Here is a 12,789-nt window from a genome sequence, read left to right on the forward strand (position 1 = left end):
TGTAATAAAGGTAGTGATGGACCCCTCTGCTCTTCTGTCCCAGAAAGTAATTTGTGTTCAGGGAATCTCCTTATGCACATCTTAGGGAGCTTCAGGTAAGTTCAAAATATAACTCCCCACAAACACCAGGCTAGTTGAGCACAATGCAGTCCCCTACCTTCCTGTGTGAGAACTCATGTTTTCTCTGCAATGATGGTTTTTTCACTCCTCTTTTTTGCCCTCAGTGAGACAGAGCACAAATAGTTGCCTACTTCCTGAGAACACAGTGATCCTCACATTTTGGGCTGCGGGTTGTGTTTTTCACGCTCGGCATTGGATGGGAGTTAATCAGATAGCCATGGGCAGCTCTAGCAAATAGCACGTTTGCATCAGCAGAAGCTAGTTTCAGCAGACTTGCTGGGAAGGTTCTCTGCAGCATGCCACCATCCTGCCCTACTGACAGGCACTGCACATTCATTTGACAAAACAGATGACAATAGAAAATGAAACTTTTAACGTTCTCTTCTTAAAACACTTGAGAAGCACCTTACCCTGAAGGTGTGAGCCTGTGATTCACACCATCTTTCCTGGGACTCCATGATGAATTTGAGGTAAAGGAATTTGAAGCTATGGATGAGCCGTACTTCATTTATCCTGGTGGCAGGGAGAGCTCTTAGAACCACTCTAATGCAAGTGACAATCCTGATGACCAACAGTTTCCAAGAATCTAAAGGCCTTCAAGTAGAATATTGGGATTACTGAGATTTGAGTGTCTTATGTGCTCAGAAATAATCAGCCATTAAAGTTCTGTCTTTTTGTGTTGGACAAGTAACTTCAGATTCAAAGTTGAGTTTTTCTCTCTTCTAAATGAACAAAGCATCATTCATCAGTCACAGGTTTTTTTCATTTTTCCATTTGCCTCACAAGTAGTACCACCACACTGTCTGGCTGTTAGTATAAAATTTAGGGGCTTTATGAATCCTGGGTTGGACACTGCTGATGTACTCTCTCTGCCTTGGTAGCAACAAGGAACCGCAACTTAGTAGTTCATGGGAAAGAAGGTTTCCTGGTATGTTACGGCATGTTAAGACACACATTTGTTTGTTTCTACCCTGAGAATCCATCATATTTGGTGAAAACACAATGCAATGTCTTGTCCTTTGGAATATCTCAAAAGCACTTTAAATATAAACTGGGCAGATGCTTTTAAAAAGATTCTTCCAAGTAAAAGGCACTTATACTGGCTAGGGCACGCAACTAGGAGCAGAGAGGAAGTTTGACAGAAACTTTGCATGCTAGACATTTTCAAATATTCCATAAATGCTGAGATGGCAGGAAATGCCAACAGTGATAGTCTAAATAGATAATTAACCCTTACAGGAGACCAAGTTTTGATCACTCTCTGAATGCCTGGCACCAGTTTTCACAGCACAGATCTTGTTCTAGTTGCATATAATTGTGTGTCCTTTGTCCATTTTAGCTCTTGCTGTTGGTGAAAGATTGAGAAAGGGAATGAATTAAGCTTGGTGTTTTTCTACTTCCATTTTTTACAGGTTTTTTTTTGAACTTTTTTCTTTTTTATTCTCATTTTACTTTGTGGCACAGGGCTACTGGAAAAGAACCTCTGTTACTCTAAACACTGCACAAACACGAACAGAATACACCAAAGGATTTACAGTCTAATTAAGGCTATATATATATACATAATTGATTAATTAAGCTTTACAAGTCCTAGCCAAGGTAAGTGTAAGGTAGGGCAGAATGAAATGTAATCAATTCTGCTGTGCAATCTAAACCATATACAATATTCTGGAGACCAGAGAGCAAATTTGTTTTTCTTACAGATGCAGCAAAACAGTCTTGTGTGCTCTTCTCCAGGGTGCAGTGGGATTGGTTTGGTTCAAAGTACTCAACTTTGTTTTAAACCACATCCCTTCAGCATGAAAAATAAGATTGAAAAATAATATAAAGCAGGTAAAAGTAAATAAATTAAGGATTTGGTGATTATACATGAGGGAATAAAATAAATATTGTCAATGAATTACTAGTTCACTTGGGGAATCAGGAAATAATTAGTTTCCTGACTTCTAATTAGTCTAGATATCAGTACAGAGGAGCAATCCACTGTATCACTTGGACTTTGGAGAAAGAGGAGGGCTGATTCCCAGCTCTGTGCCTGATTTGGAATGGCAGAAATCCTGGGTTGTACCAGTGCAGCCTGGTACAACAGCCTGGTGCTGATGTGACAGAAGTGAGTGAGGCTGGTCTTGGGAGGCTGGGCAGCTGAAGATAAAGTAGGGACATAAGCCCAAATTTCAGGATATAAAATTCATACTCTGGTCCAGACTTTCCTTTACACTGTGATGCTTCTGAAGATCTTTTGCATTTAAGAAAAAATACTCTAGCAATTTGGTTTTAGAGTGAGTTTTCACACCTCATAACTGAATGTGTATGAGAAGCACTATGCAGCTGAACTGGAGATGAGAGTTTTCGGTTTTAGGTCATTTCCCACACCAGAAGTACAGGCTGAGCCCCCCTCTTCGCTCCTTTCTCAGACCACTGATAATTTTGCCATGCTGGCTGAAGTGTGGAGGATAATTAAAAACTGCTTTGGCTATTAAACAGCTTATGCTTTTTTCTTTTCTTGAGGTAGTTGCCTTTGAGATTTTTACATCTCTCTTGGAACAGAGTCATAGCATGGGAAAAGGTCAGTTGAGGAAAAATAAAATATCTTTCCTGATTCTGCATCAGTCTGAGAAAGAAAATTTTACTTATTGACCTTGAACAATCCTAGATAAGGAAGAACTGGCTGAAGGCTCCAAGCATTTGCTATCCAGTATTTTATGGGTAGAACCCAGGTTTATTAGACTGGACAGTAATTCTACCTCTGTATAATTCTATAGGATGCGTCACAGACTATGAATAGCATTTTCACAGATAATTAAGTTATATAATTTTTTGGAGCTGCAACATTTGCCTACTCCATGTTCCCTAATTGTCTTCAGTGGAACACATACTGGGAGGGTGACCGGTGCATGGCCAGATTTCAGCTTTATGAGTTAAGGACACTTGAGAGGCATGTACCTGAATAAAGGAATCACTCTAAGCAGCAAAACGGCTTTTGAGTTCCCCATTAAAAAAAAAAAAAAAAAAAAAAAAAAAAAAAAAAAAAGGCTTATCCCCATTTAAAAATAATTGAAAAATGTGCAGATAGGGAAGTAAGGGCACATGATGGATTAAATGCCTTTCCCATGGCCACACAGGAAGTCTGTCACTAAGCTAGGAATTAAGCCTAGATTTTCTCAGTCTGCATCCAGTGCCTTACCCCCATTTCAGGCTGTGAAATTTTGTTTGTTATCAAATTCTCTGTAGGCTGAAGCAGTAGGACACTGAGTGTGAGAACGAGAAATATTAGAGAATAAATACTATTAATAATTGGTGAGAAACTGAGAATAGTTCTCGATCAAGTATTACCCATTTCTATTGCTATTTACTGTTCTCATTTTCCAAGTTTACATCAGCATAAAAATCCCCTTGTGGTATTGTTCCTTAACCAAACTGCTTGTACCTTTCCCTATGGCTAGGGTTGCAGTGGAGCCCAATGCTTAGCTGTTTCCAACTGTTCTGGTTTAACAGTAAGTAACATTATGACTGGATTGGCAGAAAAGTGATTCTATTTATGCCTCTTTTGCTTTACATTTCTCATCCAAAGTCAAATAGAAAAATTACATCCATTTCCCGTGGAGAACATCCATGTCTATGTTCTCTCTTACCGTGCTTGTTTGAGTTAACAAAACATTATTTTTCTTGAACTCCTGCATGACTGAATTTTATCCTTGCAAATGCTGAACTACATCAAGAGGGGTTCCATTGAAGTGAAAACCAGACCAGGACCAGTAAAGCCAGAAGAAGGGAGGTCATGCCCCTAAAATCTGAAATAAGCAGAAGCCCATATCTATAGTAGTAGGATATGACAAGCTAGGCAAAATCTTCACAGTGGTCATAGTTCCTCTCACATAAATGTACTGGGTATTTCACAGCTTGATCGTTGCCAGCCCTACAAGAACAAATACACTGTGTAAACTCTGCCCTTGTAGACTAGAGGTACTGGTGCTGTACCTGTAGGCAACGTGGAGAGCAGTAACAGCTGCAGGATGGGATACGCAGTTCAGGTCTCCGACAGTGATTCCATCTCAGGGACTGTTGACATTCACTGGAGGATAGTGCTAACTCCTTCCTATGCAGGTAGGAAGTCCCACATATCCCAAATTACATTAACTTTAGCTGAAGAAATAAACACTGCTCAAGTGGCCCAGAGGGTATTTTCTAATTACAGATAAATAGTAGGGAGAAGAGCTGAACCTGCTGATATTCTCTGTTCAAGAGTATTTCAAAGAAAGTGAAACCTTACTAAAACCCATTTCTTATCACCTCCTGACAGCCGCTTTGTGGGGAATAGCCCCAAATGCTTTTGACAGTTCTTCTAATAAGGTAGCTTTCATGCAGTGATGAACAAATAAATATAGTACAGTACACCTTTGTGTAACACTCCTGTCTTTATTTACATGCAGGATTTCACTGCTATCTTCCTGAGAAACTGCAAAATTCAGTTAGCTACCAGATATGACAAAAATTGGAGCTTGACTCAAAAATTATGCATAACTGTTAGTGTTGTGATATTTATAGAGGGTCATTTCTCACGTTTTTACTTTCTACTTAGCTCTTTATCAGACAAATTCTTGCTGAAAAGTCCCCAAGAAATAGAAGAGTGTAAAAAGCTGGTGTTCCCACTCTGTTCTTAAAGAAGTCCATGTTCTGTTTTGTATCTATTTTGCCTGGAAATGAAGAAGAGAAAATCCTTCATGTGAATCTCAAATGCTTTCTTCTCCAGCCAAGTTTCATTCTGAACATGCGGGACACATGATCTCAGTGGAAGGACTTCCTAGGTTGTCTGCTTCATCCACTGCCAGCCAGGCGGGATTGCCCAGTTAGGCAATCCCTGCTCTGCTTTAGCTGATTTCCTTCTGTACTATTCCATCACTCTGTCCCCCACAGCTGCCTTCAACAAAAAAAAGCCATTGTCTAATTGTGCCTTTGATATGAAGGTAAGGAAAGGGCTGGTGGTGAGTTCAGGTTTGAACATTTGAACAAGTCCAGCCACACACAGAGAACCACAGTTTGGTGCCTGTCTTAAAGTAGGTGGGGAAGGGAATACATGTCAAGTGTGTGAATATCAGAGAGGAATAGTAATCTGAAAGATTAATGGAGAGGCAAAAAAAGGGCTAAATATATTTTTTGTTAGTTAAATCCTTTTTTTTTTTTTTTTTTTTTTTTTTTTTTTTTTTTTTTTTTTTTTTTTTTTTTTTTTGCTAAGCCACTAAGTATAATTCCTGGTCTATGCTTCCCTTTATGTCACTTCTCCATAATTCTTAGCATTTCAGTTGGGCTGCTATCTCTTGGCTGCTTCCTCTTTTCCTGCTTTCCTATATTTCATTATTTGCCCTTCTTCCTCTTAGAGTACTTTTATACCAGAGTGAGGAGGATGTGGAAATGTTACAATGAGACACACAAACTGCAGTGTCACATCTGCAGCTCTTTTTTTTCACCTCCAGGAATGCAAAGAAGCAGATGAGAGTGGAGAGGCAGGAGTAGGTAGGTGAGTGAAGGGAGAGATTTATAAATAGGGAAGAGAAATGACAAAAAGTCAGAAAGTTTCCAGCTTGGTAACTTGAGATAATAGCTTTCCACATAGTTAAAGGTAATCCCAAACGGAACCATTACTGTGTCCTTGAATGCAAAGGGAGTACCAGTGTAGGGGCCTCCCACAATACTGCTGCAACAGAAGAGATAGAGCCATGATGTGTTTTTGAACTTGCCTGTAGACATGAAAGCTGAGCAGAGATCTAGACCTGTATTGTGCACAGTTCTTAAAACTGTCCTTTCAAAACAACAGATAAACAAATAAATAATAGAACCTCAAAATAAAAACTATTCTTAGGGCTCATGTCTGTAAGTGAAGTAAACCTTTGGACGATAACATGATTGAAAATGAGATGCTGTAGCTCTCTTGAGATATCAGGTACCTGGAAAAACTCACTCTCAAGGATTTTTCCAGCTGCTTCCTAGGCCAGCCATTGGTTAGAAGAGCTTCTCTTCTCTTCTCTTCTCTTCTCTTCTCTTCTCTTCTCTTCTCTTCTCTTCTCTTCTCTTCTCTTCTCTTCTCCTTTCAACTTGCGTGAATTAAAATTACATCATAGCAACTGGTGTAGGATTTAATCCAAACTTCTAGACCATGACAGGTGGTAAGGAGATAAACAACTGTGGGTAGGGAGGAAATATGTCCAGACTGCTCTTTGCAGAAGGAGTTAGAGGAACAGTAGGTAAAGACTTCCTGTTAAGCCAAGGGGACAAGGGGGAAGCTGTAATACCTTCTCAGCTATGGCTGCAATTGGACTCAAGTTTCACAGCATTCTCAGTGTGCGTTTACTTTTTCTCCCCCCCAGCACCCCACCACGGGAAGCTCAGGTTGTCTTAAATATCTGAATATCACTACAAATCAAAGAGATTTAAGTTTCCAGATAATTTTGATACTTCAAAATTGCTCTCCACTGCAACACAGTTGCTTCCAGTCTGTGTGGTGCTGCAGCAGACCAAGGATTTCACAGTCTCCCTCTGCTGCAGATTGGAAAGCAATAGCTGAACCATTTCTGGGATTTGAAATGCTGGTAGAGGTCCTTTTTATTAACTACTGCACTACTGATCAACTTACAGGTTATACCAGAGTTTGTGAGGAGGTAAGAAATGCCTTCTTGCACATGCAGGCTAAACAGAGGAAGCTTCTGAGATGACTGGATGCACAAGATGCAGATACAGAGCTTGTGACAGTGGTCTGATTTCTTAGTGGATCAGCATTTTCCAGGGTGATCTGTTTTCTGATTATCTAGTTTCATTAGTATCTGAAGTTGAGGTGCCTCAAAACATTAGTTGCTTTTGTAAAAATCTTTTGCTGGTAGACAAATGTTAAAGGAATTGGTAAGCCTATTGAAATGAGTGGAAGACTGTTTGAACAATGGTTAGACCGTATTGGATTATTCTGTTTTATACCTCATCCAGAAATAAAGGTTTTGTTGCCTGAATTATATGAGTTTCTGATGTTCGTAATAATCAGCTTTGGGCTCTTTGTCACAATTTAGTTGAGTGATTTGAGCTATTGGGAAATATTTAGTTTAAAAACTATTCTTTTGAAAGACTTGTCTCTTGAAGCTCTGCCAGCAAGGTGTTGGCTTGGATGATTTGTTGTTCTATACAAGTTAAGAAAATGTTTGGATTTTGATATAAGATACCAAGCATGGTGATTATGACTGTCAGAAGATAGTGATCTTGCCTGTGTTTACAGTGAATTTCAAATGTCAGATTACTGATTCAACAGAGGTATAATAATTTAAAACACCTTTTACACTCACCAGCCTTAGATATTGCTGAAGAATTGTTCAGAGTTTGAGGAAGCTGCACCTGAGTGGATTGCCTCTCTCTTCTGGAAGCATGGTGATACCTGCACCAGAAACTCAGCTAAACTTCAACTCTGCATCATAGTTACTTTCTGGTTTCGGAGACACACTTCAGGACAGGAATAGGGACTCCTAAATTCAGTAGTTTCAAATCACAGATGAGGTGTAATTGCAGATCAGAGTTAGGAAGTTCAGGTAGGATGCTGTAATATCTTTTATATGTAACATTATTTAGTCTTAACTTCTGACACATTTTTCTCCACATCTTTCTGAGAAACTCATCTTTTTAAAAATATAATCTCCTTCATCTTTTGCAGAAATCTAGTGGAATCTAGGTTTTTCTCTTAACACTGCACTCAAAGACCCAAGAAAACAGTATTTGACTTTACAGTTGTTGTATGCCTCACAGAAGAGGCATCCAATGTCAGGGATGACTTATCATAGCAATAGTGTGGTTAAGGATGGATTCTGTTCAGGAAAGGGAAGGTGTGCTTGTTTTTCCTGAGGAAAAAGGAAGAAAATTGCAAGCATGGAAAATTATATAGAAGTGAGGAAAGACAAGTAGTCTCTTAAAAATGTGTGCTAAACTGAGTTTGTAGACTTTCAGAATAATCCAGATCTCTGAGTGCTTGTGAGTTTGCCAGCATCATTTGGGGTTTCTTGCCATTTCAACATAGAGGACTGATTGCCAGAGAGGGAATACAGGTCACTGTAGTAAAGCATTGTCTGTGATACACAGTGGGAAAGAATTGATATTGTCCTGACATTTCTCCCCTCAGGAGCTATCAGGTATGTCCATATTCAGAGAATTTCTTTGAGATTTCTGTAATAAAATTTTTGCCTCTACCTCAGAATTAGTAGATTAGGATTTCTTTTATCTGGAAGGTTGAGTACACTCTAATCAAGTAAACAGCAGTTTAGACTGCAAAACTTTCTCATAATATTTCTAAAATCCAAAAAGAAGAATCATCAATAGCATGGGGAAAAATAACTGAGCACTCAGGGTTAACAGACCTAAAACAGGCTTTGTAATTCAGCATAAATTTCTTTTCACAGTCCTCAAAAAGAACATCTAGTTTATCACTCATAAAGTGATGACTGTATTTTATTTGCTTTAGCCTAAAATAAGCTTTCGATATCCCTGGGGTTTTTTTCCCATGTGTCATATGAGGGGGGCACAGAAGACTCTGCTCAGCAATTTGTTTTTAAAGTAGGCAAGATAATAAAATTTTCATAGTGTATTCCCTCCCAAGTGCTGAAATGGCTGGGTTCCTCCCCAATTCATCATCTGACCTCTTCTCAAAAGAGGACATTGACAGTGCACAGCTTTGGCACGACACCCAAAGGCACCTCCCCAAACCTAAACACAGCTGCTTGGTCTAAATTTAGATCTACTGACCCTTTGACAGCTATGGGGAACTATGTACTTTGGTGCAAAATGTTGCTCTAGGCATCATCATGATAGCTGAATGGCCCCTGGAAAAGTCCCTGTGTCTGTTCACTGATAGTGAAGGCACAGCACATTGTTAGCACGCATGGACTTGTTAACACAGATGGACTTGCAAGGGTCTGACCCTGAGACAGGGTAGCTCTGTGCCACTCCAGGCACAAAAATAAGGATGTGCAAGCAGCTCACTGAGGTGGTTTATGAAAAGGGGAGGGTTTGCGAAAAAAGGCTAACTTTGCATTCAGGAAAAGGCAAATTAAGGCAAATTTTATACTCTCTGAAGGAATATAAAAATAGTTCATCTCCCTACCTTTCCCTGAACCACAGAACCAAGAGCACTTCATTGCTCCCAAGTGGTGGTTTTGTTCTTCAGGGCAGCGACTGTTGCCTTCATCTGGTACCTGATGAACTCTGTTTGTGTTCAGATTTCACAAGCTTTTCTCTTGGTCAAACAAGCTTAACACTTCCCTTCTAACTACAGTTCACATTTTTCATATGTAACTGATCACCTTGTCTGTTTTTAATCGTGTTTCTACACTTTTTAAGCCCTTTGCCTTGTTAAGGGATGCCCACAGTAACTGCCAGAAGAGCCTAGCTGTTTCTTTCATCTTGTAGAGCTTCTTGTTTGCCTGTTGAATCTCAATATAGTCTTTCCTCTTCTCCAAAACACTAATCTTTGCATGTGCATACTCCTTTCATGTTCTCCCAGCTGCCACGTGCAACTGCCTTTAGCTGGAGTTTTGTTGCATTAGTTGAAGATGGGTCAACACCCATGACTTTCATTAAGCACGCTTTGTGGAAGGATTAGAGAAGGGAAAAGTCTTATAAATGTTAGGGTATCATATATCTGAGGCTTTGCTTTTCCTGGATAACTGTTGCTGTGTGGGGATGAGTGTGATTGTGCCAGCAGTCTTTTTGGAGAATGCAGCTTTGGAGGTTCCAGTCTCAGCACATATGCATGTGTGTTCATGGACACACCTGTGTGAGCTGGGAATGTTTTCAAAGTATGGTAGTTTTTTTACCTCACTGTTGTGTGTTGTTACTTAAGGTTACATTGCTTTTTAAAAATTTCCTGCTAAGGGCCCTTTTACCACTCCCTCATCCTTTAATGCCCATATTAAAAAAATCTGGTGAAAGCAGAAGAGACAAAAAATTTGAGAATGAAAAGTGCTGCTATTACTATCATTTGTCAGCAAATCTTTCGCTCCAGTTTGAAAGTGTTCCCAGCTTACTTTTCAAAGCAGAGAAGTGTCAATAAAGTCTGTTACCAGCACACCTCAACGGTTCCCTTAGCTTCTCCATCATGCAGCCTGTAAAACATGCAGAGCATTTCCAATCCAGGAAGCATGGATTACACATACATGTAGAACTTGAGAAAGATGGCATTTCCTGACAGTGCTCTTTCTCTTGCCTTGAAAGTCTAGTTTTACTTGTAGTTCAGATGATGAACATCAAACAGCCAGGTAGTTCACTGTTCTTTGGAAAAACAACTTGAATCCAGTACAAAATGTACCAGGAAGTGTCACAACAAAGACAAGAAATATGAACTAGACCAGCCCCTTGGTTTGGTTACAGATCATTTCCTACTGAAACACACATTTAGAAAAGTGTATAAAAGGCATGTATCTTCAAGTGTATATTTAAGGGTATTATTTGAATCTGTCTTTAACCAATGCATCTTTACTGGTCCTTTAGAAAATTCCTGTAGGTAGGTAACAGGAGGCTGCTGGGAGAATGTACAATGGAGCAAAAGCCACTTTTTGTACCTAGAGAGGACATACTTTGTTGGTTGTTTTGTTCACTTGCTTGATTCTGTACAGTTTGATTTCACTGCAGCCCCTAGAAAAACATGTTGATGTGCTTTGCAATGCAGTGAAGCACAGTTCCCTGCTCCTTTCTGCTGAGGACAGGCTGTGCACACTGACAGGCACTGGCGCTGGCTCACGGGGTGGGCACCTCCCCCAGACAGCAGCAGGGAGAAGTTGCAGTCATGGGTGATGACATGGGTGGAGCTCCTCACACCAGTTGTCCCATGGGAGATAGCTTATCTGTGGACGCCTGTGTTTCTGGAATAATATCCATTTGATTGAACGCCAGAATTAGAGTAGGAAAGAAATTGGCTGCCAAGGGCTGATTGGCACTTGGAGTCAAAGGAAGCAGCATGGACGCGGCAGCAAGCATCTCCTTATCCGTCAGCACCAGCCTCTCTACCTGCAGGTGTGTCCCAGCAGTTCCTGCTACTACTCTTCTTTCTGTTATTTTTGTTTCCCTTTGAAAATGCCCTCTAACTTTCAGCATTTTACACAGAGACACACCACAAATGCTTGATAAGCATTGCCAATGCAGTGCTTATGTAGAAAGGGGGGAGCAAAAGAGCAATTTTTAAGAGCACTTGGGTGCACCTGCACCTGTTTGATCAGTCCCATCTCTGTTCTGTTGTGTCATCTGAATTAGTCTGAAGAAGAGCTCAAGGCATTGCATTATGATTCCTCTGCCCAGACCTTTTGTTGTCATTTTTCACATCCACACAATTATTCTTGTCACTTCAGAGCTTATAAGGGAAAGAAACTATTAATGGAAACATAATTTAAGTTAAAGAATTGGTCATTGTTGTTTGTTGTCAAGTCTGACTGGTGAATAATGACTCCTTAAATATTCTGTGGAAAGACAACATTCATTTCTGAGAATGGCATCCTACACCTGGAGTGCTCTTGTGGGGTGAGAACAGAGCTGATACCACAGTAAATGACCATGATATAAAAAGGAAGGGGGGAAGGATTTCAGTGCATAAAACCAAGTGCTAAAATTTTCGTATGCTGTTACAAAACAGAATAGCTGTTATGTCTTGTATCAGAAATAACATTCTGGTAGGATTGCTGACAATATTGTTTTCTGAGTACCTATGTAAAACAAGAAGAGATCCTGTCTGCATTTATTGACACATGTTGGCATGCTGAGGTGGTATTTTGGCCGGATAAGTGGGGTTTCTTCATCTTATTCTGCCTTTTAGCAACATTTTCTTTCATTTGTTAGAAAGGATGGTGTTAATGGTTTTTTTTTTTCTCACCATTACAGTGATAAGCTACTGTTCAAATCAGTCAGGTAGGATTGCTGGTTGAATAGTTATGGTGTCTTCATGAGAACTGCTGGATTTTAAAGCTGAGATTTAAGCATCTACTAATATCAACACAATACTTCTGACTTGTCTTGGAATAAAAAGTGAGCCATGAAAACAAAAAATTACAGGTACCCAGACTGTTTGCATACACTTGAAGAGATATCTCTCTCTGCTCTTAGCTACAAAGTACAAACAAAACATTGCATGACACAAAACCAAATTATTTGGATTATTTTCAAATAAAGTCTAAAGGATAAGTTCTTAAAGGCAGGTATATGCTACAAGATACAGTTTAGTAGTTATTGTGATAAAAGGTCAAACCCCATTAAAAATCAAAGAACTCTATTGTTTAAATGCCTCAAAAGCTTCAATGTGATTTGTCTTTGTCTGCTACTCTTTGAATACCTTTGCTAGCCAAGTCTAATGCTTTTTTACTTCTTTAAAAATCCCACTGGAGATTGCTAGCCAAGTCTAATGCTTTTTTTACTTCTTTAAAAATCCCACTGGAGATATGACTTCCAAATAGAATTATGGCCCAGGTACTGAGACCTATGCCATTGCCAAAGTATCACAAAACTGAAAGCATTTTACAGCTGGGAGGGACTCTCATAGCTAAAAAAGAAGGTAAACTGGCAGTGGATTGTAAACAAATTACTAATTGTTCCCATGCATCTTTTTTCCAGCTGCCTATTTCTCTGTCCTTCGAAAGCCACCCTCTACGTCCAGTTTCCCAGGAG

General features: G+C 39.6%; 1 protein-coding gene across 14 annotated transcripts in view; it reads left to right on the forward strand.

Moving 5' to 3' along the window:
* The window catches only part of IKZF1 (IKAROS family zinc finger 1), a 69,867-nt gene that overhangs the window by 31,523 nt on the left and 25,555 nt on the right, over positions 1-12,789 (forward strand). For 8 of the 14 annotated variants that reach the window (XM_038127234.1, XM_038127233.1, XM_038127232.1 and 5 more), the window contains exon 4: positions 12,736-12,789. The exons of the other annotated variants lie outside the window; for them this stretch is intronic. In XM_038127234.1, the coding sequence (XP_037983162.1) occupies positions 12,736-12,789 (54 nt within the window). The remainder of the gene's footprint in view (positions 1-12,735) is intronic. 14 annotated transcript variants of the gene reach the window in all.

This window comes from Motacilla alba, chromosome 2 (assembly GCF_015832195.1).
Source record: "Motacilla alba alba isolate MOTALB_02 chromosome 2, Motacilla_alba_V1.0_pri, whole genome shotgun sequence".
Lineage (NCBI taxonomy): Eukaryota > Metazoa > Chordata > Aves > Passeriformes > Motacillidae > Motacilla > Motacilla alba.